General features: G+C 35.6%; 1 protein-coding gene across 2 annotated transcripts in view; it reads right to left on the bottom strand.

Moving 5' to 3' along the window:
- Gpr137c (G protein-coupled receptor 137C) overlaps positions 1–25,785 on the bottom strand; it is a 57,432-nt gene that overhangs the window by 13,366 nt on the left and 18,281 nt on the right. For both annotated transcript variants that reach the window (XR_008720716.1, XM_055612324.1), the window contains exons 2-3: positions 20,203–20,246; positions 17,569–17,797 (exon numbers count right to left, since the gene is read on the bottom strand). Coding sequence is in view for 1 of the 2 variants with exons in the window: in XM_055612324.1 (XP_055468299.1) it covers positions 17,569–17,797; positions 20,203–20,246 (273 nt within the window). In the remaining variant the exon portion in view is untranslated. The remainder of the gene's footprint in view (positions 1–17,568; positions 17,798–20,202; positions 20,247–25,785) is intronic.

Here is a 25,785-nt window from a genome sequence, read left to right as displayed (position 1 = left end):
TTTCTTTCTTTCTTTCTTTCTTTCTTTCTTTCTTTCTTTCTTTCTTTCTTTCTTTCTTTCTTTTTTAAGGCTTGAGTAGTAACTGTAATAGACTTGATGATCCAGAAAACTTTATCTAAAGGAATGTAGGATACAGGAGCTCAAATGAAAAGGTACAAAATGAGGGTGCAGACTCACATCTCACTTGACTTTGAACATCTTAAATAACCTGCAGCATTTACAGTATCACCCTAAAGTGTGCCTTGATGAGCACTGAACATTAAATCATTGTGTGATACAATATAAACAGACAAAGTGAGTATCAGTGCATAGCTCTAAAATTTCCAGCAGCTTAAGAACACATCAGAAAATTAATGATGTGGAGTAAAAGCTGGGTGGAATTATTTTAAAATTAAAATAATTCTTTACTTGGGGTCTTAGAGGTGAGAAGACAATGAGGTGACCACCAAAGGAGAATTATCAGGCAGTGCACAAACTTTTTGATTTCATTTGTTGGCACCTGGAGCTACTTCCATGCTACTAAAGCTCTGTTCAGAAAGTCCTTCCCCATTCCAGTGTCTTCTGAAAAGCAGCACCCACTTCCCCTGAGAGGTTTAGCATTTCAGATTTTTAATCATGTTCTTTGACCCACTTTGAATTAATTTTTATTCAAGGTGACAAGATTGTATCTACTTTCATTCCTTTGTAGGCAGACATCCAGTTTTGCCAACACCATTTATTGAATGAATTATCTTTTTCACTGCACTTTATGGCATCTTTTGTCAAAAATTAGATGGCGATACCTTTGTTATTCTGTTTCCAGGATGTCAATTCTGTTCTGTTGGTATACTTGTCTATTTTTAGGCCAGTAGCACAGTCTTAATTACTGTAGCTTTTGGCCAAATTTCAGTCATCAATTGTAAATTTCTTTATCAGTGTTGTGTTACTTTCTGCACCATTCAATATACTATCCACTAACTATATATGAGTATTTATGTTTACATGAAATGGCCCTGTCATCAACATTAAGTGTTTAGCAGTCATTCACGGTCATGAACCATAATGAACATCGCAGGTATAGAAAACTTTCATTGCCACAGAAAAAAATATAGAAAATCCCCACTATTTTCAGTTCTTTGTTTTTTCACACAAATTTTGAAATCAACTTAATTAAAAAAATTATAAGGTATGACTTACATGCAAAAATCTGTGCACATTAAAGTGTATGACTTAATAAGTTAACCAGTTTGTTCATTTTTAGTTTTTAAGTAAATTTACAGGGAGATGGTTCAGATGGTTAACTGCTTGCTGTATAAGTATGAGAACATGAGCTCAATCCCCAGCACCCATGTGAAAAGCTGGGCATAGCTGCACCATGCCTATAATCCTGTGGCGCAAATTGGCCAGTTAGTCTTGCCAGATGGGTGAGTTCCAGGTTCAATAACAGACCCTGTCTCAAAAAATAAAGTGGAGATTAATTCAAATCTAAGCATGCTCCATATCATCCTTAATTATTGATCTTCCAACAGCTATGAAAGTCAAAGCAGCCACTGCTGTTAACTAGTTATTATGACAACTGCGCAGCGGTGAGGTCAGGTGCCTGTGGTCACTCAGTGTATTTATATCCTACTTAGGGAACCATACAGAGGACACATGAGGTGTATGGATCTCGTCGGAGGAGCTACGTAGTGAACTACACTTCCAACACGACCACCTCAAAGCCTCACGTGAAAGATCACAGCTCCTAAAAATAAACTGTCGGAGAACCCTGCTGTTTGAGGCCGTAGTCCACTAGGTTCTGACAGCTTCTCCAAGCTTGGTGCAGAAGTCCCTTTCTCAGCAGGGGCTTCTCGGTCTCTGCCTGACCTGAGCTGAAGAGTGTCTCTAGGCACAGATGCTTTTAACCATATCTGGAATATGACCTTTGACACAGTTTCCTGCAAACCTCTCCCCTTGCTGCTCATAGGATAATTAGGTACTGTGTTCCTGTTCACATGATAGGACTGTGCTGCCAAATACAAATAAAGCTTTCCTGGCACTTCAAGCCCCAGCCAATAGTGCACATCACTGGAAACCTTTCACCCACTCTTCAAGAGCTGTATAGCCTCTGTTCACCACAAATAAAGTTGAGCAGTCTCATTGAAGTTGGTCCTAGAAAGTTATTCCATGGGCCATCCGACTTCCCCTCTCCCCTGGCATGGCGGGGCAGCCCCACAATAAACCAAACAAATAACGTAAGAAGCATAAATTCCAATGTAAGTAACACAAGAAACACCAAAATCAAGACAATGTAACTCCTCCAAAGATTACTTATCCCGATAGCAGTGCTATCTAGTTAGAGTGAATTAGGTGAAATCCAAAAGAACTCAAGACGATTATAAGGATACCCAAGACACAAACAGCTTAACAAGGAAGGCTATGGATCAAATGAAAGAGCAACTTGGCAAAATGGTTGAAGAAAATATTGAGAAAAAAAACTAACCCAGTTTTAAGTCTGGAAATTAAAAACAAAATAAAACAGTCAAATAAAAAACCCTGTGGAAATCTCAGCAATTGATGAATCAAGGATAGAACAGAATCTGAGCTTGCAGACAAGTAGAAACACAGAGAAAATCTAACAAAGACTTAGATAAAATAGCAATACGGTACTAATTCTAAGATAGAGGTGACATGGAAAAGACCAAATTTATGGGTTATAGAATCTCCTTCTAATGGCACAGAAAACATTTTCAAAAGAACTAGATTTCTCATAGTTAGGAAAAGAGATGCCCCCTACATGGAAGAGGTGTTAAGAATATCAAGCAGACAAGATGTGAAAAGACAGCCCGCCATATTAAAATTAAAACAGTAAATATACAGAACAACAAAAGGTATACTGAGAATGGCCTGGGAGAAACAGCAAGTCACACATAAAGGCAGACCTATCAGAATAACACCAGATTAGCCAATGACATAATCAGAAGGGCTTGCAATGATGTATTTCAAGTTCTGAAAGCTAAATACTAACTCAGAATACTATATCCAGCAAAACTATCTATCCAGGGAAAAGTACCTCCTTGATAAAAGCATACTAAGGGAATTTATGCTCACTAAGCCTCCCCTCCTCTTACTTTTTGAGATAGGGTCTCATTATGTAGCTCAGGCTGGCCCTGCACCCTAAATATTCCTACTTCAGTCACCCAAATATTAGGATTACAGGGTTGTGCCATCACACCTGGAAACTTCTATTCAATTCCCAATTTTATATCGTGTCTCTTTTTCTTGGTGTAGTGACTAGAACTACATCCTCAAAAATCTGCCAATATATTTCCATTATTCCTGGTCTTAGGGACAGACCATTTAATATTTAAGTTGATTATTGATTACGATATTTACGTAGGATATTGATTTTGTTTTAAAAATAGCTGTCTTTTTAACCAAACAGAAACAATTTTCTCTATTCCTTATTAACTGAATGTTTTGACATCTTTTTAGATCATGATGGGTACTGAATTTTCAAATAATTTTTCTGCATCTATTGAAATGATTATATGGTCTTTCTCCATTCCTTTCTTTTGTGTGTATGATGCATATATGCATGTATGATGTGTGTAATATATATGCTTACTTGTATGAGTGTGAGCACCACAGAGTAGACTGTATAGATGCCAGAGGAGCCTTGTGTGTTAGTGCTTGCCTTTCTTTTATCTTGTCTGAGATGAGGTCTCTCTTTTGTTGTTTTGCCACTGTTTACACAGGCTAGTTGGTTGTCCAGCTTCTATCTTGCCAGTAAGAAAACCAGGATAACAAATTCCCAGTTTTATAAGGGCTCTGAGGATCTGAGCTCACGAACTAACCCTTACTTGTATGCCAGTGTTCCGACCAATGGATCTGTCTCCCCTGCCCCTTTTTTAATGTAGTGAACTGCACTGATATTCAAATGTTAAAATAATGTTTTATTCCTGGCTAAATCCCTCTTTCTCATGACTGTTATCCTTTTTATTTTGTAAAGGGTTACTGGAACCGCAATTTGTTATCCAAAAGAATCAGTGTTTGGCTTCAATTTATCATGCTTCCTAGATTTCCTATCATGCTTTATAGATTTCTATACTTATCTTTATTATCTTAGTCCTCCTGTATACTTTGTGCTTATTTCTGTTACTAGACCCTCTGGACATTTCCCTCTTTACAGTTGATAGAGACAACATATCACTGATTCCAGTCTTTTCTGACACACTATTTAAGTATATTAACATTTAAAGGAATGTTTCCCCTTCAGTGTTTCAACATCTAGTTGCATCCTATATTTGTGATGTAATATATTTCATTAACTTTCTGTCTGACATACTTTTATATTTTTAGTAATTCCTTTACCTATGGGTTATTTATGGATTCTGTTATCTAATTATCAATACTTAAGCACACTATACTAGGAATATTTTAATTCCAATCCTTCTGTATATGTTGTGGCTTGTTTAATGGGTGTGCTAACTCTGTTAGCTTGACACAGTCTAGAACTACTTAAGAAGAAAGAATATCAATTGGGAAAAAGCTACCATTAGACTAGCCAGTGGTACATTTTCTTGATTAGTGACTGATGTGGGAGAATAAAGGTTTTTGAGGGTGGTGCCACCCAAGGGTAGGTGGCCCCAGGTGTGTATAAGAAAGCTGAACAAACCACAGGAACAAGCCAGTAATCAGTACTTCTCATTCACTTCTGTGTCTGTCCCTGCCCTGTCTTCCTTTAGTAAGGGAGTGTGACCCAGGATCCAAGATCTGTAAACTGAAATAAACTCTCTCCTCCCCAACTTGTTTTTGGGTGTGGTGTTTTATCACAGCAATGGAAACCTTCACAAAGACAATAGTTAATCATGTGATTTACTTTGATGATAATTTCCATACTTAATTGAAGGAACTTCCATTCCAGTTATTCAGCATCAGTTAGCTTAAGGGCACCAATAGTAGTCACACTGTTTTCTATCTTGTGATCTTCAGTCACTGGGGATGACGGGGTATCTTCACCTATGAGCTATGGCTGTTGGTCTGCCTATTTTCTACTATTTCTGACTATTTTTGTTTCATACTTATATTGATTATATCTTCTTAATAAAATGTACCCCTTGTATTTGGTAATATTCTTTGCTTCCTGATAAAATATGTGGCTTTACATCTGGTAATATTCTTTGCTTGAAGTTTGTTTTATCTTTTAGTAATATATCCTTTTATACTTACTGATACTATATTTACTATCGTTGGTCTTTTTTTTTTCCACCGTCAGAACAACTTTATTCAGAGGTTTGGGGAAAGGCTCCAGAAGTCCACGCTGTCTACAGTCCTCCGCAGGGAAGATCTTAGAAGGGTCCCTGGCGCTAAGAGCTATCATTGGTCTTTACACTTAAAGTATATTCTAGGAGCTAGTATGTAAATGACTTTTAAAAATCCATTCTGGTGCTCTACTTTCTAAATACTAGCATGTAAGTAGTGACATGTTTGGGTGTAAAGCTTATATTTGGTTTCTCTTGTCTCTCTTGTATTTGTTGGTGTCCTTAAAGTTTTTAGGGCTCAAGATCCTAAAAAAGGTCAAAATCAAAATTGTTTTTAAAACAGCAGAATTTTCTTCGCCCAGTTTTGGGAGACAGCTGTCACTCTCAATCTGTTAAACATACTACAGACTTTGCCAATACTAGCTATAAGACAGGTGATGATGCTATGACCATTTCATAGCTGTAAGCTTGTGTTCCCTAAAAGTTCTCATATACTAGAATTAGGGTACAAATATGTGCATTTTCACGAGTTCATTTTTGTTCTCTGTACTTTTATTGATTTCTTACTAGTTCCCTTTGGTTGTATCTACCACACCTGCTGAAGCCCTTTATCAGTAAATACATTTTATTTTGACATGCTGCATTTACAGCTACATGGATAGCCAATAATATGTGTACCATATGATTTTTGCCTTACATTTTTATAATTTCCTTCAAAGGTAAACATTTAGTTTGATATAAAACTAATGTTTTATATTTAGTATTTCTGTCATGTGTGATGACATGCACCATTAATCCTAGTATTTGGGAGATAGACAGAGGTGGATCTTTGTGAGTTTGAGGCCAGCCTGATTTATCTATATAGGAAAAGTTCTGGGACAACCAGGACTACATACAGAGACCCTGTATGTATTTCACTCTAAAACAAAATGTACATTTCATACTCAAGAATATATCATTGGCTTGGGAATGGGAAGTTATGGCTACAGAGTTTTGCTATGTGATGAGAGAAATGTTCTGGGAATGGACAGCAGGGATGATTGCGTAACACTGTGAATGTACCTAATGGCAATGACTATATATTTAAGAAAGGTTAAGATGATACAGTTTGGCCTGCGGAGAAGGCTCAGGTAATATACTCGCTGCATAAGCCTGAGAATCTGAGTTGAAATCCACAGGACTCATGTAAAGCTAGGCATGGTAGTGACCATCTGAATCCCAAAGGTCCTACAGTAAGATGGCAGGCAGAGGCTAGGGGATCAGAGGTTGACAATACAAAGATTCTGAACCAGAGGAAGACTAATATGACACCAAAAATAGACTTGTGTGCCATGGCTCACACATGCCTGCATTCACACAGGAATAGATGCATCACACACAAATAACTTTCAAAAATGTCTCAAAAAGAAAATTTTGTTATATATATTAGCACAATTAATAAACATCTTCAACATACAGCTGTCCTAAAAAAGAGAGATGCTAAGATAAAAGTGTCCGAGAACCATCTGACTCTATGAGTTTCCTTCAATCTACCTCAAAGGAATTATCTGCAACTGTTAGTAAGAAACAAAAAAATAATGACAACTATCTTTTAATAGATTTTATAAAATATGAGTTTACCTTTTATGTCTTCAGCAACTGAACATTTTTTTTGAATAGTACTATAGTCCAAGTTAAGCTGTAGCATCTTTTTGAGACCAATCATTCAGAGCTTAAAGCAAAAGGAATTGAAAATTTAAATGCAGGTATGATAAATGCTTTAACCAGCAATTATTGTTTTCATAATTTTTTCACATTATAAATGAAGAGCCAATAAAAAAAAATTTTTAGGGCACAAATGTAAGTTGTTTTATGGTGATTATTCCTTTCACTACCATGCATTTTTTTGTTAAAACTGGCAGTTTAAGAATTCCTTATTTGAGTGTCTAACATAGCCCATGTTAGCCTGAAATGCTCTATGATGCTGAGGCTGGCCCAGAACTCTTGATCTTACCTCAGCCTTCCAACATGCCAGGAATTCAGATAAGCAGTATCATAATAAAAATCTTGATAAACAATAAACATTGATTAAACTTTGACTCTAGAGTATTTGTCTACTTAATGATATGTGCCCCTAAAGCACTTCTTTTTCAAATGGAAACACTGTGGCTATCCTGGAGAAAACCACTTGCATGATTAATTTGAAAGTGAAAATAATCACTTATTCTCTCTCCTTCCCTCTCTCCTTTTAATTTTTTTCTTTTCTTATAGAACACTACTTTTTACTTGACAACTGCAGCAGGCAAACAACAGTTACTCAGACATGGTATGCAGGTGTATTTTTTTATTTGTATACAAAATAAGCCTATATCCCTACACATATGGAATTGATTGACAGCTTGGTCTTCATGTGGGTCCCTTAGCAACTAGAGCCAGGGCTGACAGTGATATAAGCATAGCTGCCTCCTACTGGATCACTTTTCCTAGCTGGGCAGCTTTGTCTGGACTTAAGAGGAAGAGGATGTGCTTGGTCCTGATGCAACATGAAATGGCGGGGTGAGAAGATACAGGGGCTCCCTTCTCTGAGAAGAAGGGGAGGGGGGAGAGGGCCAAGAGGGTGGGACTGGGAGGCGAGAAGGGAGGGAGCTGTGATTGGTGTATAAAGTGACTGAATTAATTAAAGAGAAAACACAAAAATAAGCCTATACATTTAAATAAAACAGTTGGCAATTAAATAAGATTTGAACTTTTAAGTGAAAATTAGATTTTGGGAAATTATACATACTTTCATCCATGATTAATGTTTTTTACAAACTAGACCTTCCTGATGAGACAGTAAGATACTAACATATGTGATGGGGTCACAACTTTATGAAATACAACATTGTGGATATCTGTGACAACTCTTTTCCAAATGATCAAAACATGATCTCACGAATTTTTCCAAGTATAATATATAGTAATATAAAGTCACTCATTGCTTTAGATTCTTCATAGTAACTTCAGAAAGTTCCACTTCTGAGTTTTAATACAATGTTATAGAAGATATCCACAGTTATCTAAAAAAACAATTTAAAGTTTTCTATTTTCTAACTGTGTATAAGTGTGAGGTTAGATTTTCTTTATATACTTCAACCTGAATAATGTGTCCTAACACAGTGAATACAGTGAAAACCCAGATGTCTTTTACCAAGTCAGACATTAAGGAGACTTAAATAATATAGCATGTCAATCTGCTAATTTTTAAAAAGACAGTATGATTACTCATGAAAGTTATTTATTTTACATTTAGTGGGGTTTTCAGTGAATTAATTGAAAATGTTAACATTTAAATTAATTAAAAGCTCAATATTTTACTTTCAACATGTTCTATAGTAATAGGTGCACATTACAAAGTTTCTTGAGATCATTGTTAATATTTAGGACTCTAATAGTTCAAGATCAAAGTCTGAGAACCAGTGCTCTAGATATTATAATGTGCACCCTTAACTTTCGATATTCTCTTCCTATCATTAATTATAAGTTATTTGGTACAACATATAGAGAATATTACCTATTATAGCTATACATATAAACTTCACATTCTTTATTTTTAAAAATGAACAAATTCTGTTTACCTACATATAACTATGCTGTTCTTCATTCATTTCTGAAGAGCTGAATTTAAGCCGGTTCATTTTTCTATTCTTAACATTTCATATAATTCAGGTAGGCTCACTGGTTTTCTCCCCCCCCCCCAAACGGTTTTCTTTTATCTGAATAAATTTATTCCTTTGCTGTTCTTCAAGACTGTTTCAAACTGAGTGTGGTGGTACAATTCTTTAATCCCAACACTTGAAAGGCAAAGGCAGAAAGATCTCTGAGTTTAAGACAGTCAGGACTACATAGGAAGACCCTGTCTCAAAACAAAACAATAACAACAAGAGTATTTACAGTAGCTGCAAATCTCAGAGTTGGCAGCTTTCCTCCCAGCATTCAAAGCTGGTTCCATGCTCTTGGCCTCCATTATTTGTAATGAGAAGTGAGCGTCACTTTAATCCCTGTTCCTGACATGTGTTGGTTCATTTTTTTCTAACTGCATTTAAGAAACATGACCGCAATGTGCTTAGACATTTTCTTATAATTGTTCTGATTAAACCAAAGTTGGTGTGGACTTTTTCAAAATCCTAACTCTGTTTTCCAACAAGATTGGAAAATTTAAGTCATTTTTCCAAATACTTTTTCGAAACAACTTCATTTTTTCCTCTTTTTCTTTAGATAATCAAAAGTATACCTGTAGGTTTTGTTCATTGTGTTTTATCTTTCCCTTACCATTTTTTGTTCTTCAGTTGGGTAATCTCCATAGATTTGGTCTTTAAGTACCCTGACTTCTTCCCTAAGCTTGTTAAGTCCAAGGGATTGTAAGTTTTAGAATTTCTATTTGTTTTTATAGTTTGTTTCTCTTAAGAATTCCTATTTAATCAAAATGTGTTTTCCTTTGTACCCTTGAATGTTTTGGATAGATAAGATTTTGGATAAATCTGAGAGCTATGTCACCTTGTGGGGAGATGTCCTAAGCTTCTTTGATTGTTTTCAGTGTTTTGCTTTTTGAGTGCGAGTTACATTTTCCATTAAGCATTGTGAAAGACATATTTTAAAGAGTTGGAATTGTTATATTTCTCTAAAATTGACTGTTTTAGCAAACTATAAAACGTTTGCTAAACTTGATCTTGAGCTGTTTTACATGCTTGATATGAGCTAAATTCTTAGTCTAATAACTATCATTACTGTGCTGTCTGAAGTCTGTCTTGACCATATCTGGTGTTAAATAAACATTTGGCATAAATTATAACCAGAATGTGGTATTTCTTTTATATGGCTGTCTGCTTCCCTGAACTCCCCAGTTACTTTCCACCTATAATAGTATAAGAATTATATTTTCTGCTTTTTAAAGAGCTCTAGGGGAGAGACTCAGTGGAAGCTGCATAAAACAGGAAGTTGGTTCAGTGCATTTCCTTCTTAGTGTTACTCTTTAGTATCTTCAGTACTTTTTCAAATATTGCCCAGAGCTTATCATTCTATCCAGTCATTATTAGAAGCAGAGGGATGTACATATTTTTTTAAAATCCCAGAAATGATTTTCATTTTGAAATTAAAATGCTAAGCTAATCATTAAAAATGAGAAAAACACATTTCCAATAAATTTAAAAATAGGTTTTAGTAAAAACCTAAAGTAGTTTCTAAAACCTAAGTAGTTTCAGAAACAATTTCATGCTGTTAAAACACAATGAAATTAAGTCTTTGAGCCCTATAATCCTGACATTGCAGCAGGGATGGCTTTTATTGGGTAGATCTTCTGATTACAGAAAAAATCAGTTCCTATACCAGAGACCAATAGAGTATAAAAGTTTAAGGGGAAAATCACCTGAGTGTTGAGATCACACCATACCTTTACCTAAGTTACTCTACCCTGTATGAACCAGCAATTTCCCAGGCTCTGCCTTGCTCTGGGAGATTCCATCTTGTAAACGGCGTCTGACTGCATGTTGAGCACAGTTGCAGAAGTAGGACTCCTCTGTACTTTTTTGTGCACATAAACAATCCCACCTGTCGTGAACCATTCAAGAGGCACAGGCTGAATTAACATTCTTAAAAGGAAAAAGACATCGTCCTATAAAATTATCAGCCGCAGGACTACACGGGCCTACTCCAGTCACATGAGGAAACCAGGCCTGAGAGTTCATGAATACACCAGAGCAAAGAAGGGTGCAACACACTCACCTGGGCCCCTTAAACAGGCGCCTAACACTGCAACGGCCCCACTAGTCTTGTCATCCGGTATGCACACCACAGGGCCAGCAGGCAGACTCCAGACCATCACCGGGCTCCAGCCTGCTCAGCCCACTACTGAAAATGACTTACTACAACTACAGACTCCTGCCATCAGTTTGTTTGTCTAGAGAAGTCACAAAAATGACCAGAAGCACTAGGTGTGTGGTGATGACAAATACAAATACAAAGCACTCCGTAGTTTTAGATCTTCGACCAAAGTCTCTCCCTACTCTCCTGGGCCCTCTACTCTGCAGAGGACACAAGGTTTTAAAAAAGAAGGGGACACTTAATGCCGATAAGAAGTAGGAAAAAACTAAATATTAGACATAAAGTAGTCTTTCATACACATCAACTCAAAAAAATCAGAGAGGAATAATAAGAGTTAAATGGCACTAAGCTATTCAAAAGAGAAATCCAGTTTGGTAGGAATTTTTAGTCCCCCTTAAAGGGGGTAATTCTTCCTTTTAAGTTTAGTTAAATAAATTTCCCAAATGAATTTTGTCATCATTTTCAGATTTTTTTTTCCCCGAGGCTGGGTTTCTCTGTGTAGCCTTGACTGCATTTTAGATTTTTTTTTTAAAAAACCTCCTTCCAGGGGCTGGAAAGACAGGAACTCTCTCTGCCACATAATCTTCTGCATTCTTGAGTGGGGAGAATTTGCCAAATAGAGTAAAGATGGAAAAATTTGTCTTGACTTCCAGTTTGCAAAGAAGTTTGTGGTGCATGAAGTAATTTTGGAAGACAAATTCTCCCCACTCAAGAATGCAGACAGTCAGAATGGGAAGGACAATCAACTACTACAAGGCATGCTTCGATGTCCCTTCATTTCTGAGTCCTCAACGCTGGGGGATACTTCATGGCCATTTTATAGGAAAATAGCTCTTGATTCCCAGCAATGCCCCACTTGAAAGATGTCAATGATGTAGTGATCCAGTGTGAAATGTTTCCCCTGATCTCCTATGCTGGAGAAGGGCTAGAAGATTATGTGGCAGAGAGAGTTCCATGCACCTTTAATCATTGATGAGAATGGAGTCCATGAGCTGGTGAAAAATGGCATATGAATCCTACAGCAAGCTCAGCTCTATTGGGTACTTTTTTTTTTTTTAATAGACCAACTGTGAACCTATGGGACCTCCTGGAAGGCTGAGTGTGGACATTCAAAGAATTTCATTTTGCTTGCTGGTATCTGGTAAACAACATAGACTTCTCACACCCAGACCATTGGATTTCAGAGAGTGTTTTTATGGTTCTCAACTCATTGAAAGTATTATTTATTTGTAATTTTTTAATTATGTAAGTTCTTCCAAGCCAAGGCTCACATTGGCCATACAGGAAACTTCCTCAGCGTGACTCTACTTGGGATGTTCGGCATGACTTCACTTGGAGTTGGAAGCATGTGTTTTTGAAGTTGTACATAGTAATAATAAGTCATTGTACATGTCAAAAGGTTTCTATAGTACTAGAATTTTTATTTTTATCAAGCATTAAAGTTGTTAAGGAAAAATAAGTGGTCAGCAAAATTAAACAAACAAAGAAAACTTATCACCTTTATCTATGTCCTGAAGTGTTTCCTTTTCCTATAGCAGTTTCCATGTTTTTAGTTTTAAATTTAGTCTCTGATCTAATTTGAATTGATTTTTATGCATGGTAAAAAGATGTACTTCATTTTCCATAGGTGGGTATCCAATTTTGCCAGGCTGTCTCTTTGTTAGTTCATTAAAAATAATTGTCCAAATTAGATGTCCACAGCAATGTGGGTTTATATTTGGACCATCTATAACATTCTACATGTTTGTTTTTATTTCAGTAGCACAATGCCTTTACCACTATGGCTCAGTAGTATAATTTGAGGTTAGGAAATGTGATGGGTCTGGTTGTGTTCTTTCTGTTTAGTTTTGTCTACTTGGTCTTTTGTGTTTCCCTATGAATTTTAGTTTTTCTCTGTTTCTGTGAAGACTGTTATTGGAGTTTTGATGAAGAGTCCCCTGAATCAGTAGATTGTTTTTGGTAGAGTAGTTATTTTCACAATATTGATTCTGCTAATTCAGGAGCACAGCAAGTTTTGTTTTTGTTTTACTTTTGTTATGTATTGTCTTCAGTTTCTTTTTTTTTTCAGTGCCTTACAGTTTTCACTGTAGACATCTTTCACTTCCTTCATTAGGAGTATTCCAAGATATTTTTTTTTTCTTTGAGGCTACTGCAAACGGCATGATTTTGCTGTTTTGTCTGTTGTTGGTGCACAGAAACGTGATTGATTCTTGTATGCTGTGAAGGGATTTATCAGGTAAGATAAAGATATTTATACTCAGAGATGCTATTAATTGCTGAAGGTCAGACTCAGTCAAAAAGCAGATGAGTGGGATTTAGAACCTTCTCTTTCAATCTCAAGTTTCCACCTTCTACTTCCTAAAAATCACTATCTCTAAGTTCTTTCTGTAGTAATTAAAAATTAACATATATAAGGAGGAAATATACCCAACGGTATATTAATCTTCTTTTAAATTTGCATCTCTCTAGTTGCAAATAATCAGAAGCTACAGAGGTGCATACAAGGCTAAAAATACACATAAGAATATGTTTGTGGGTAGAGAAGAATGAGAAAAAATATGAATGACATAGAACCAGGTAAAATCAATTCAATAAGGTCTTTTAAAATTGAAAGGGGCTAGCTACATATTTGTCTCTGAAGGTGAGACATAATAGCTTGAGGAAAGAATTTTAATCAGTCACTTTTTTGGTACTGAAAATGAATAAAACAATCTTTTCTTGGGGACTCTGTGTAGTTAATATCAACAACATTAAATAACACACATTGAAGATTTTAATATAAACTTTTCTTTAAGAGTTTTCAAATATTTATTTACGTATTAATGTGTGTGTGTGTGTTCTCAAGCATATACACCATGGCACATGAGTGGAGGTCAGAGTGACACATTGGGGCAGTTAGTTCTCTTCTTTTACAGTGCGGATGTGAGGCTTGACAAAAGCCCCTTTATCAGCTGAGCCATCTAGCACTCACCAGAACAAAGGGCACTGATGTACTGGAGTTGGTTCTGAACAGTGAAATGGGGCTAAGAATGAAACTCAGGTCCTCAGGAGGAGCAGCAAGTGCTCTTTTACTGCTGAGCCGCCTCTCCAGTACCTGGAACAAACCTTTCTCACAAGAAAATTATTTTAAATATCTTGATGTAGGCCCAACTATTATGTTTGTCACAGTCTAGGATAGAAAACACAACTAATTTGGGGTAGGTATTAGTCAGGCTTAATTAAAAAACTAGAGTAATCTAGATCAAGCTGAGCATAAAATACACATTACAAGGTAAAACAGACCGTATGCCCCTTAAGTCATATTTCTCATAAACAAGCTTGTGAATATAACAAGTCAGAATTTATTCCAACAAGAACCTAGAATACAGGAATCTCAGGTCAGAGTCACCTTGGTGGAAAAGCATGCAGAGGTAAAATTAACTTCTTATGGAAGTTTAGGGGGCCTAAAGATGACAGACGTCTGATTTTCAGATTTTTTTTTGAGGTGAGTTGACAGAGATAGTGTATAACCAGCACTGATTTGTAAGAAAGTATGCAATACATGAGACATGGCTGAAATACAAACCTAAATTTTTCTTGTTTTGACATTTTTATTTTTAAATTATGTGTGTGTGCATATGCATGTGTGCATGTGGGTGCAGGTGTCTGTGAAGAGCAGAGGCTCGGACACTCCTGGAGCTTGAGTGAGTGATAGGCAACTGTGAGCTGCCTGACAACAGAACTGGGACTAGAACTCTAATCCTCTACATGAGCAGCATGCCTTCTTAACCACTGTGACATCTCCCTTGTCTCTCTTTGTCTTTGTTAAACAAGGGGTGTTGCTACAGTATTATAAGGTTATGGAACACTGTCACAGTGGTTCTTGGGGAAACACTGTTCTACCTATATTAGCTTATAAAAAAGAACAGTTTATAGTTTGTATAAGCACAGATATAGAAAAAGGTAGCAGCCTTAAGTATGTAAGAAAGTAAAAAGCCAACCAAACAACAAAGACACAGAAAAAAATGATCCAAACTCTATATAACTATTTTTTTTAAATAGCAGAGACTCATTCCATAGCCTAGACTGGCTTCAAACTATCATATCTGCCTCCACCTGCCTCAAAAGTGCTGGGATTAAAGGAGTGTGCCACCATTCTTGGCTCTCAGGAACTACTGTTTTAAAGACAAGTAAAAGTCCTCTTTGCAAAAGAGAATCAAACAACAGTACATGTATAGTTGCTCAACATATAAACTAAGTACTGAAAAAAGAGAACATAAAAGACTCTTAAATGTTCCCTCTGTAAAGGGAGTTGCAGAGAGAACTCCCTCTGCAACTGAAAAATCATTAAGGATTCTATTTTTAGTGCCAGATCAGGTGCTGTGATTTCCCACATATTATGGTTTTATCATTATAGCACTGTTAATGGAGATAGTTACAGAGAGGTTAAATGATAGTAAAACCCAGGCACCATGATCCTAAAGCTTCAATTGTTCCTGAGTTAATAATTGTCTTACCCATGCTAATTTATGAGACAAATGTGTTTACATTCTAAAACCTTACAAAGATTCAAAAGGGGAGATGGCTTTAATTTACTTAAAACCTATATCTATGTAAATATAATAAATGTATATAAATGGAAGGTTATAAAAAAATGAAAAGAGCTCCAGAGTAACAGAGAATTTCAGCACAAGTCAGATAGTATGACTGTGGAGACTGAGAGAAGAGACTGGATTAAAGGAGGTTTTTGAGACTGGGAAAGAGAGAAACACGTAGCGAGTACTAGAAAGGGAAACACAATTCTGGATGATGTAGTTTATTCAAGGATGTAGAGACAGGAGGCATGCCATGTGTCATTTGAAAATAAGGTCCATATGATCTGGCTGAGAGATTAGTGTCATGAAGTCTGCAAAGAAGGAAGACTAGAAAGAGGAAAGCAAAGTCTGAACCTTAAGAGAACATTCTTAGGGCTCTTGAGAAAGCAAATGTGAAACTGAGGAGGAAGTGCTCAGTGAACATGTCCTGAAACAGCCACTACTGCACATTGTTCAGGAGAACAAGAAACCACACAAATGAGCCCAGTGATTTTACAAGGAGAAACTAAAAGCAAGATGATACACTGCCTAAATGCAGCAGAGGTTCTTCTGGGAAAGTGATTTTAAAGTCACTTTTAAATATTTATAAAGATATAAAGATATATCTATATATATCTGAATGTAGCTGTCAGTCTGGGAACACAAAATTGTCTAAGTTCTTCAGAATACATATGTATATTTGCATTTAATACACACATATATATCTCCACCCCAATATCCATATATCTACAAACTCACACTCAGTGCCCCTTACAAATGGTGATAAAACATTCACTATTCAATGACATTGTCAGTTATCATCAACATTAGACACTTTTAAGGCTCTTTATTGGTGAATTTACATTTACTTATTTTTTTTAAACAAGAAAAAGAAGAAACAAGGAATGAGTGTTTCAAGTATCATATGGAAAAAGTAATGAGTGTTTCAAGTATCATATGGACTTCAAAATACAGAGTGAAGTAACATGTCTAAAGCATCACACAAATAAATAAAATTTTATCTCCATGGCACAGCACACTACTAACCCAAGTGTATTTTGTGGAAGTATGTTTAATGGCAATACTACTGCTCTTACTGGACAAAATCTTAAGTTCTTTCTATAGGGTTATATATATACATATATGTGTGTTTATATATATATATATATATATATATATATATATATATATATATATATATATACGCATACACACACACACACACACACATATATATATAAAACCATCCTTGATTTTTACTACCTAAAAAAGCTTCATATTTATTCACTTTCTGATTATGTGCTTGTGCCTTCATCACTTTCACAGTTTTCTGTTCCTCAATAAGGAAGCATGTTTGATTCTGTGTCAGACATACAGCACACATGGAGCCAGCAGATGCTCTGCTGAGGTGTTTGCTTTAGACTTTAGGTCTTAACAGTACAAACCCCTCCAGGTCTACCTGGGCACACATCATGTGGATTTTGGTGCTTTCTCAATATTGGTATAAACATAAACAATCCTATCCAGGGTTCGAGACAGCCTAGTTTCGTTAGAGGTGGTATTGTAGAAAAGCCTGTGACCAAATGTCAAATGAGGCTGGACCATCCTGACTGCTTCTGAGTACTGTCCCAGAAAGACTGTAAAGTATTTTTTGATTCATTCACATTTGTTCTGGTTCATTTCATTTGACTAGTCTCTTGTACAAACACACAGAAAAATAATTATTTAGGAAGAGCTGAAATTTGGGCTGAAGAGATGGCTTAGCTGTTGAAGGCTAAGGCTCACAACCAAAATCTGAACATCTTATAATTGTCATGACTATTTTTCATGCTAAAAATGTGGCTGCCCTTTCAGAGTACTTTTAAAAAAAGCAACAAAAATGTTCTATTAAAAGATGATCCTTAAGATTAGGATTTGAAACTAGATTTTCAGGCATATTTAAGAACTATACTTACCTTTGATTCGAGGTAGACATTTGCTGATGACATTTTTGTAATTTTGCATATGTAATTAACTAAAGAGATGGCACAGAGAATAAACAAGCTATCATTAATTAGTGCTCGAATAAACACAGTCCATTTCAACTGATTTTCTGGGATATCTCCATGGACTAGCATTGCACAGGCCAAGTTCACTGCTAAGAATAGAAGGCTTGCCAGTACAAAGCCCAGATGCAGTAGAATTCTGAAAGAAAAAAAAGTTTATTTGATGTTTATAAAACTACTGAGTAAGTAGCATTATTTCAGGTACAGTAATTCCGCTTAAAATGCTCATAATTTAATTAAACACAAACTTGATAATCTTCCAGAGTTACTGGCCTATCTGGTATTATGAACTTAGTAGATGAACTTCTTCAAAATGTCACAGATTGTAAAGCATTATTTTAAAAATAATCTCATGTATAAAAATAAATACTGATCTGTAGAGTTGAAAAACTATTGAACCATTTTATTACCATTTTGGGAAATCATGAATCTTTCATTTGTATAACTACTGAGAGCATTTGTATCGGCCTTTCAATTTCTATAGCAAACATTTTAAACTTGACCAAAACAGAACATAGGAACAGAACATGTAGTTCGCAAGAACTCATCATAAAAACTCTTGTAAGGTGTAGCTATCTGCACGAAGCAGCAGTTAACAGCTCTCTTGTGAAAATAATCCCAGGCCAAATATATTTGAACCAAGTTAAGTATGCGTGGTCCAACAGTTTACTTTGCATTCTAGCATCTTCTATTTTGGATTGCATTCAACAATAAGCATTATAAACCATCTGCCCTAAGAAATAATTTATAAGAGATAAATAGAAGGTAATCTGTAATTAGTAATAAGAAAACTTTGAGTATACAAGTGAAGCCAAAAAAAATTAGTTGGAAAGGTTACATTAAGAGGGACTGCCTCTGACATAATCTGATTGGCCTGCTCATTGATCACCTCCCCCTGAGGGGGGAGCAGCCTTACCAGGCCACAGTAGAGAACAATGCAGCCACTTTTGATGAGAACTGATAGACTAAGATCAGAAAGGAGAGGAGAACCTCCCCTATCAGTGGACTTGGGGAGTGGCATGTATGCAGAAAGGGGAGGGAGGGTGGGATCGGGAGAGGAGAAAGGAGGGGCTTATGGGGGGATACAAAATGAATAAAGTGTAATTAATAAAAAATTAAAAAAAAACTTTTTGGCGGGGATACAAAGTGAATAAATTGTAATAAATAAATAAACAAATAAATTAAAAAATAAAAAAGAAAAAAAAAGAATTAAAAAAATGCAGAAATAAAAAAACTTCAGGCAAACAGATTTCCTAGGCAAAGCAACATAGAAAGCATCAACAAACAGGGCCAGTGCTAAAAGCTGCTTCTCTGATCCCAGGATATCCATCCAGTCATGAACATAGAACAAAAATGCTCACTTTGTTTAATAAAAAAAATGGGTTGCTTTGAAACCTATCACATTTCTTTGTAAAAGTTTAACTATAATTCAAACTCAAAGACAAAAATAAATTTGATGGTATTTCATGAATTAAAAAACATTTTTGAGATAAATTATAAAAAAATAAAGCTAAATTAAAAGAAAAAAAAACATTTTTGCTGCACACAGTGGCACACACCTGTAATCCCAACACTCAGAGAGGCAGATGTAGGAGTATATCTGTGAGTTCAAGGCCAACCTGGTCTACATAATTGAGTCCAGAACAGCCAAGGCTGTACAGAGAAACCCTGTCTCAAAAAGACAAACAAACCGAACCAAAACAAAACAAAAATCCCCAAACCAAAACAGAAAACCCACAAAAAACAAAAAATGTTTTTTGATAAAGTCTTGCTAAGCAATCCAAATTATCTTTCTCCTGCTGTATCTCCTGTTAGGATTACAGCATGTGCTACCACACTTGGTAAAATGCTAAACCAAATATTAAAAGAATAGTCTTAAAACTTTAAATAAAAATGACCTTAAAATTAGATTATGTAGTGAATGAGAAACATGTAGTTTAAGAAACAAAGCATGAGAAAGTTGAGTTAGTAGGACAACTGAGCCTTAAACTCAAGTTTCTTGACTCATTTACTCTTTACTCTGTTGAGAGTAATCAGTACAGAAACATTGCTTAGCTCAGGAAACTGCTATACACTAGCTTTTGCATATGTGGATTTGTAGAGTGGCAGGTGAAAAAAAGGAGAAGTCAGGAGGGAAAGGGGTAAGGAGCAAAAAAGGGAGAAAGGGAGGGAGGGAATGAGCATGAGCATCACGGCTATCACAGCAGAAGGGATTTTCTCTAATGACTTAATTTTCTGTAAGACTGCAAAGGCAGTCTCAGCAATTCATTCTTTTCACCTTTATCAAATGACTGTAAAAAATATTTATTTAGGGGCCCTGGAGAGGCGGTTTAGCAGCTAAGAGCACTGACTATTCTGCCAGAGGATCTTGGTTCGATTTCTAGCACCCCCATGACAGCTCACTACTGTCTATAACTCATACATGTGGTACACAGATGTACATGGAGACAAAAAAAAAAAACCCAATATACATAAAGTAAATAAGTAAACTAGGATAATTATTTATCTGTTTTAGATAGAAAATTTGATACTCATGAAACTTACTTGTGTTTGTCAAGTTCAGTGGCACATCTGACTCTACATATAACCTATAAAGAGAGTATAATGAGTTTTGAAACATGTGTAACAGAATTTTTTCAATTTATTTTGACATTGTGCTTCAAATGATACAACTATACAGTTCAATGCTTTCAATTGAATTACTGTGAAACAAAAATAGGTACCCAAATACTTAAATTTCTACCTTAAATATCCAACAGAATTATCTTGGTTTAAACATGTATTGAACTTTTCCTATGAAGCACATACTGTGCTGGATGGCTTGCTAGCTATCCTAAACAGGTCTTTACATTAATTAGTTTGATTTTATGTGCTTGAGTGTTTTGCCTGCATGTCTGTCTGTGTCATGTGTGTGCCTGGCAACTTTAGAGGCCAGAGGACATCAGATCTATCAGCTGGAGTCACAGACAGTTGGGGGGTGTGGATGCTAAGGACTGAACACAGGTCTGCTGGAAGAGCAGACAGTGCTCTTAAACACTGAGCCACCTCTCCAACCCCTACCCTAAAGTATCTATTAGTCATGTTTTGTTTTAAAATAGAGCTTGTTACTTGTTATCAATATGACTATATTTTCTAAAGATCAATTCCTTACTGATGAACCTGACCTATATTCTTTAGATAATGGGAAGGGATTGAATGCTTTTATACAGATATTCCAAAGCATGGGGTTTTACTCATCTGGCATTAACGTACAGGAATACACAGAGGAAATACAGAACAGAGTGAACGACTAGTTACAAGATTGTTAAAATGTGGTATAAACTTTGATGGTTTGGAAAGAAAAACAAAATTTAAGTACTTGGGAGCTTACTGACTTCACTCAAATATTTCTTGAGCACTTACTACTATCCATGGTTTTTGATATGGTGGCATGTGTCCATAATCCCAGCAAATGGGAAGCATGGGTAAAAGCAGAATCATGCAGGGATTCTGGCTAACCTGTGTTACATAGTTACACTCTGTCTCAAAACAAAGACAAAAGAAAATAAAACAATGGGAAAAAAACAGATATCTCATGCTCTGTGTAAGGTGTCACTGATTAATAAACATAATTGCTATTTATATTTCTGAAGAAACTCATTGCATAAAAGCAAAAGAGAAACTATTTTGACATATTGTGGTACAAAGACAATGGTGCTATTATAAAATTTTGAAAGAGAATGAGTTCAGGAAAGAGTAAGAAATAAAGGAGATTATAGAGTGAGTCAGGGCTTCTCAAAGGAAGCAAGCTATGAAAGGTAAATGGGTGCTAAGCTTAGGCCTAGCCATATTTAATAGATGTGGCTAACATCCCACTATGTACCAGAAGTTCAGTGTATGGCATAGTCTCAAATATTATTCCATTAGTGTTTAAATTGTACTCCTGTACATCATTCTCAGATTTAGCCATTTTCTGTCTTCATTACAATGGATCATTTCAAGAGCTTTTAATTGATTTCTCTATGTCCACTATAACTCCATCTACTTCTTTAGAAGATAACTCTTCCTTTTTTATCATCTTTCTTTTTCTGTGTTCAAGTGATTTAAATTTGAAATTATGACATAAAACTACAATGTCACCATTTAAAAATATTTGCTCCAGTGGTATTCTGTATACTTAAACTACTATGCAACATCACCAGCCTCTACAACCTTTCCGTTTTTCAAGTCCACTAAAAAATTCCCCACTCTCCCATCTTCTAACCTCTGACAACCATTTTATTTCCATTATCTATAAATTTAACTACCACTTATATAACTTATATATTGGACTCATCCAACAATAATCGTCTGTGACTTAGTTTCCTTAGCACAAATGCTTTTAAGATTCATCTGTGACAGAATTTCTTTCCCCAAACTATTAATATGTGTATTAATATATAACTTTAATACACAATTAATACTTAAGTAATAAATAAAATACATAAACTTGATTTATGCATTCACTCATCATTGACATGAATGTAGCCTCTATATCATTTTTTTGGTGAATAATGTTGCTATGAATATCTATGCTCTGTATAAAATTTTAAAACATCATTTGGTAGTGATGTCTTAAATACTTCATTATACATTTCCTTTTAAAAGTAAATTCACATATATCTACAACACAATTACAGATATTATCTAGTTTAAAGATTTATTCTAGGGTCTTCATGTGTGTGCGTGCAGTGCCAGGGCATAAGATCCCCTGGAACTAGAGTCACCGATGGTTGTGAGGCACCCTGTGGTCCTGGGTCCTCTGCAAGAGCAGCAGGTGCTATTATCTGGTGATTCGCTACCTCTAGCTTCATTAATATAAAATTTAATGTTGTAACAACTGTATTTTAAAAGTTATGTTCAGCTTCTAATTGTGTCTGTGTGTTTTGTTTTTATGCATGTATCTGAGCCATGTGCCTGTAGAGGTCAGGAGTGGGCACTGAAATGCTTGGAACTGGAGTTCTGGATGGTTGTGGTGCCTGGCACTGTCCCCAGGTCATCAACAGAGCAACAAGTGCTCTTAACCACCAAACCAACTCTTTAGCCAATTTTTTTTTTTTTTTAAAGATAGTGTGTCACTATTTATTCTTGACTGGCCAGAACTCTCTATATAAACTAATCTCACAGAAATCTTCTTGCCTCTGCCTTCTGAGTGCTAGAATTAAAGGTATATAACATTATTAGGCAATGTTCTGGCCTTATTAATATTTTTCAATTGTCCCCTTTGGGTGAAAAAAAATTAAGAATTATGCATTAAATACATATTTCCTGCTTAGTCTCTTTCACTTTTAAAATTTTATCTTGTGTAAAGTGTGGGTATGGGGTTCCATGGTACACATGTACATGTCAGAGGATAACCTACTGAAGTCTGTTTTTACTTCCACCATGTGGATTCTCATGATGCAATTTATGTTATGAGGCTTGGTGACATGGTTCTTTATCTCCTAGCTACCTGGCTAGTGTAGAGCCCTTTAATCTATTTTAGCTTTGTCTATGACAATTCTACTCAGAATTTTTGGGTTCCGGTGCCTTACTTATTCAGCATATCCAGTTATTGAATGCTTCTCCACCTTGCATTTATCTGCTGTTTACTTAAGACTAGACTGATGCTTTTCAGCTGGAATGATATAGAAGTGATGATGAAGTCTTCTTTTCATCAGTGACTCATGCTGGTGTTTTGTTCAATTCCTATGTTGCTAACTCTGACTAGCTAGTTGAGGTAGAATCTGTAAGGATTTCCCACTGTTGCTAACTTTTTTTTCTACAGTGTAACTAGTAAGTATTATATGAAGATGTATTTTAAGAAACTTTCTGATTATCTCATTCTTCAAAAGTTTACTCACTGGTTTTAGTACATACAAATGATTCTTGTCTTAATGAATTACAGTAGAGCACTGTCCTTGTAAATCTCATTATAACACTCCAGGAAAAAGTGTACACACTTTACTACATGAAAGTGCTTGTATCCCACCTTACATTCTTTTAATTTCCTGCTTTCCATCTTATGAGCCATCATTCTGAAATATTTACAACTTTGTAATAAAAGGGCTCAATTTGGTATATATTCATACCTTATACATATTTGTACCTTATCTGGAATGTGCTTTCATGATCATGTAACAAATTTCAACTCATTCTCAGGACTACCAACAGACCACACTTTATATTGTCTGGTTAAGTGCCTCAGGGAAAGAGAAATTGCTTCACATCATTATATCACTAATAACATTCCATGGAATTAATTTTCATATTTACTTGCTTTTTTTAGAAAAGCCATAATTTAGTTTTATAGCCTCAGTTTCTAGCATAATGCCTGGTTCATAGCAGGTGTTCAGAAAACATCTTTTTTAAAATGATCAATGTATTCGGGTCAAAGCAAGTACTTTGGTGTTATGGTGTAATATAGGGGAGTGTGTAAAGATGGAAGAAATTGAAGCTGTCATCTAATCAGAGTACTTATATAAAATGCTAGAGGAGTGGGTTTTTTACATGTTACAAATTGTAACGATTGTATTTGAGCAATTCTCCCATGACCATAGAAAATAAGAGTGAAATGAGGTAAAAACTTAATTTTTTTTCCCAAGACAAGGTTTTTCTACATAGCTCTGGCTGTCCCGGAACTCACTTTGTAGACCAGGCTGGCCTCTACTTACAGAGATCTTCCTGCCTCTGCCTCCTGTGTGCTGGAATTAAAGGGATGCACCACCATTGCTCTGCTTGTTATTAGGTTTTGAATCTAAAGAACTATTAGAATAAAGGACTAACTAACAAAAGATATAAATCATGAGCTTCACTTTCATTTTTAAAATTTACTACATCCAGATAGATACAAAGATGGTGAGTTTTAAGAATTTATGAAAGAAAGCACAGACACCTGCAGAGGTGACAACTAAGACTCTAGTAGCAGATATTTGAAGAACAAAGATGGGAAGTGATCTGTGGTATCTTTGTGTTTAACAGGATTTAAAAAGCATAAGAATGATGAACAAGAGAGCTAGACAAGGAAGAAAAAAAAAGAATTAGAGCAATCATGGAAAACAGTAGGATGGTTTAGAATGAAAGGGATTTATAGCATTTGTACAATTCCATGAAAAGTAAAAAATAATTAAGAAAGTAGCATTTGCTTAGGTGACTGGTATGCCACTAATACCTTGCAAATAAGAGTTTTCAGGATAACTACAGAGCAGTTCAAGTAGTTAGTTATACAAAGTACAACCACATACGTAATGAGTATAGATAAGGTTCCACTGTCTTGTTGCACGTGCAGATAATTTTGGCCCGTCACAGTGTAGCCCCATGGAGTGGAGAACAGAGACCTGATATAAAGCTTGGGTAGTTGTTTTTAAAAGCCTGCAGTAAGAAATGGCCCTTTTCTCTGATCCATGAGTCTTATGTTTCTTTTGGCATAATATACAAAACAATGATAGGTACTCTCTTACATTTCAAAACAAGCCTTCATGTTTTTGATTTAAAATATTTTTTGTAGAAATGAACTAAATAGAAAGGGTGAGGCAGGAGGAGGAGAGAGGAAAGGAAGATGAACTACTCAAGAAGACTGTACCAGTCAATTAGGCTGAAGAAAGAAATACAATTTTTATTCAAGAAGGAAGAAAAACTTTTATATGGAACTTAAAAATAAGTTATAAACCATCTTGTCAATAAAAACATTTGGGGCCTGAAGAGATGGCTCGTTGGTCAAAGTTACCTGCCATGGGACCTGGAGAGTGCAAGGAAAGAACAGATACCTGCAGGCTGTCCTCTGATTTCCATATATGTGTTGCAACATGCTCACCACATACATATATACATGCCCACAAACAAATAAGCAGATGTAATAAAAAATGAAAAATTGACACTACAGATTGAGACATTTTGATATAAAGTGGAATTCAAAAATTTGGCAAATGGATTCCATTTTATTTTTCTATAAAAGTCTATATTGTTCAATATAAAAGTATATTTCGGATGAATATTGGACCTAAGTACCTGGAACACGGTGGACATGAACAGAAATGTTAAGAAGAATACATTAAGATGCAAAGATGCAGTTGACAGCAGGTATAGTGCAAGATTTGTTGATTTTCAAACTGAAATAATCTAATAGGGAAA

The sequence above is a fragment of the Psammomys obesus genome, unplaced genomic scaffold, assembly GCF_907164565.1.
Source record: "Psammomys obesus unplaced genomic scaffold, mPsaObe1.curated_primary_1811, whole genome shotgun sequence".
NCBI lineage: Eukaryota > Metazoa > Chordata > Mammalia > Rodentia > Muridae > Psammomys > Psammomys obesus.
Note: the sequence above shows the minus strand (reverse complement) of the source record. Positions and strands in the feature narration are given on the sequence as shown.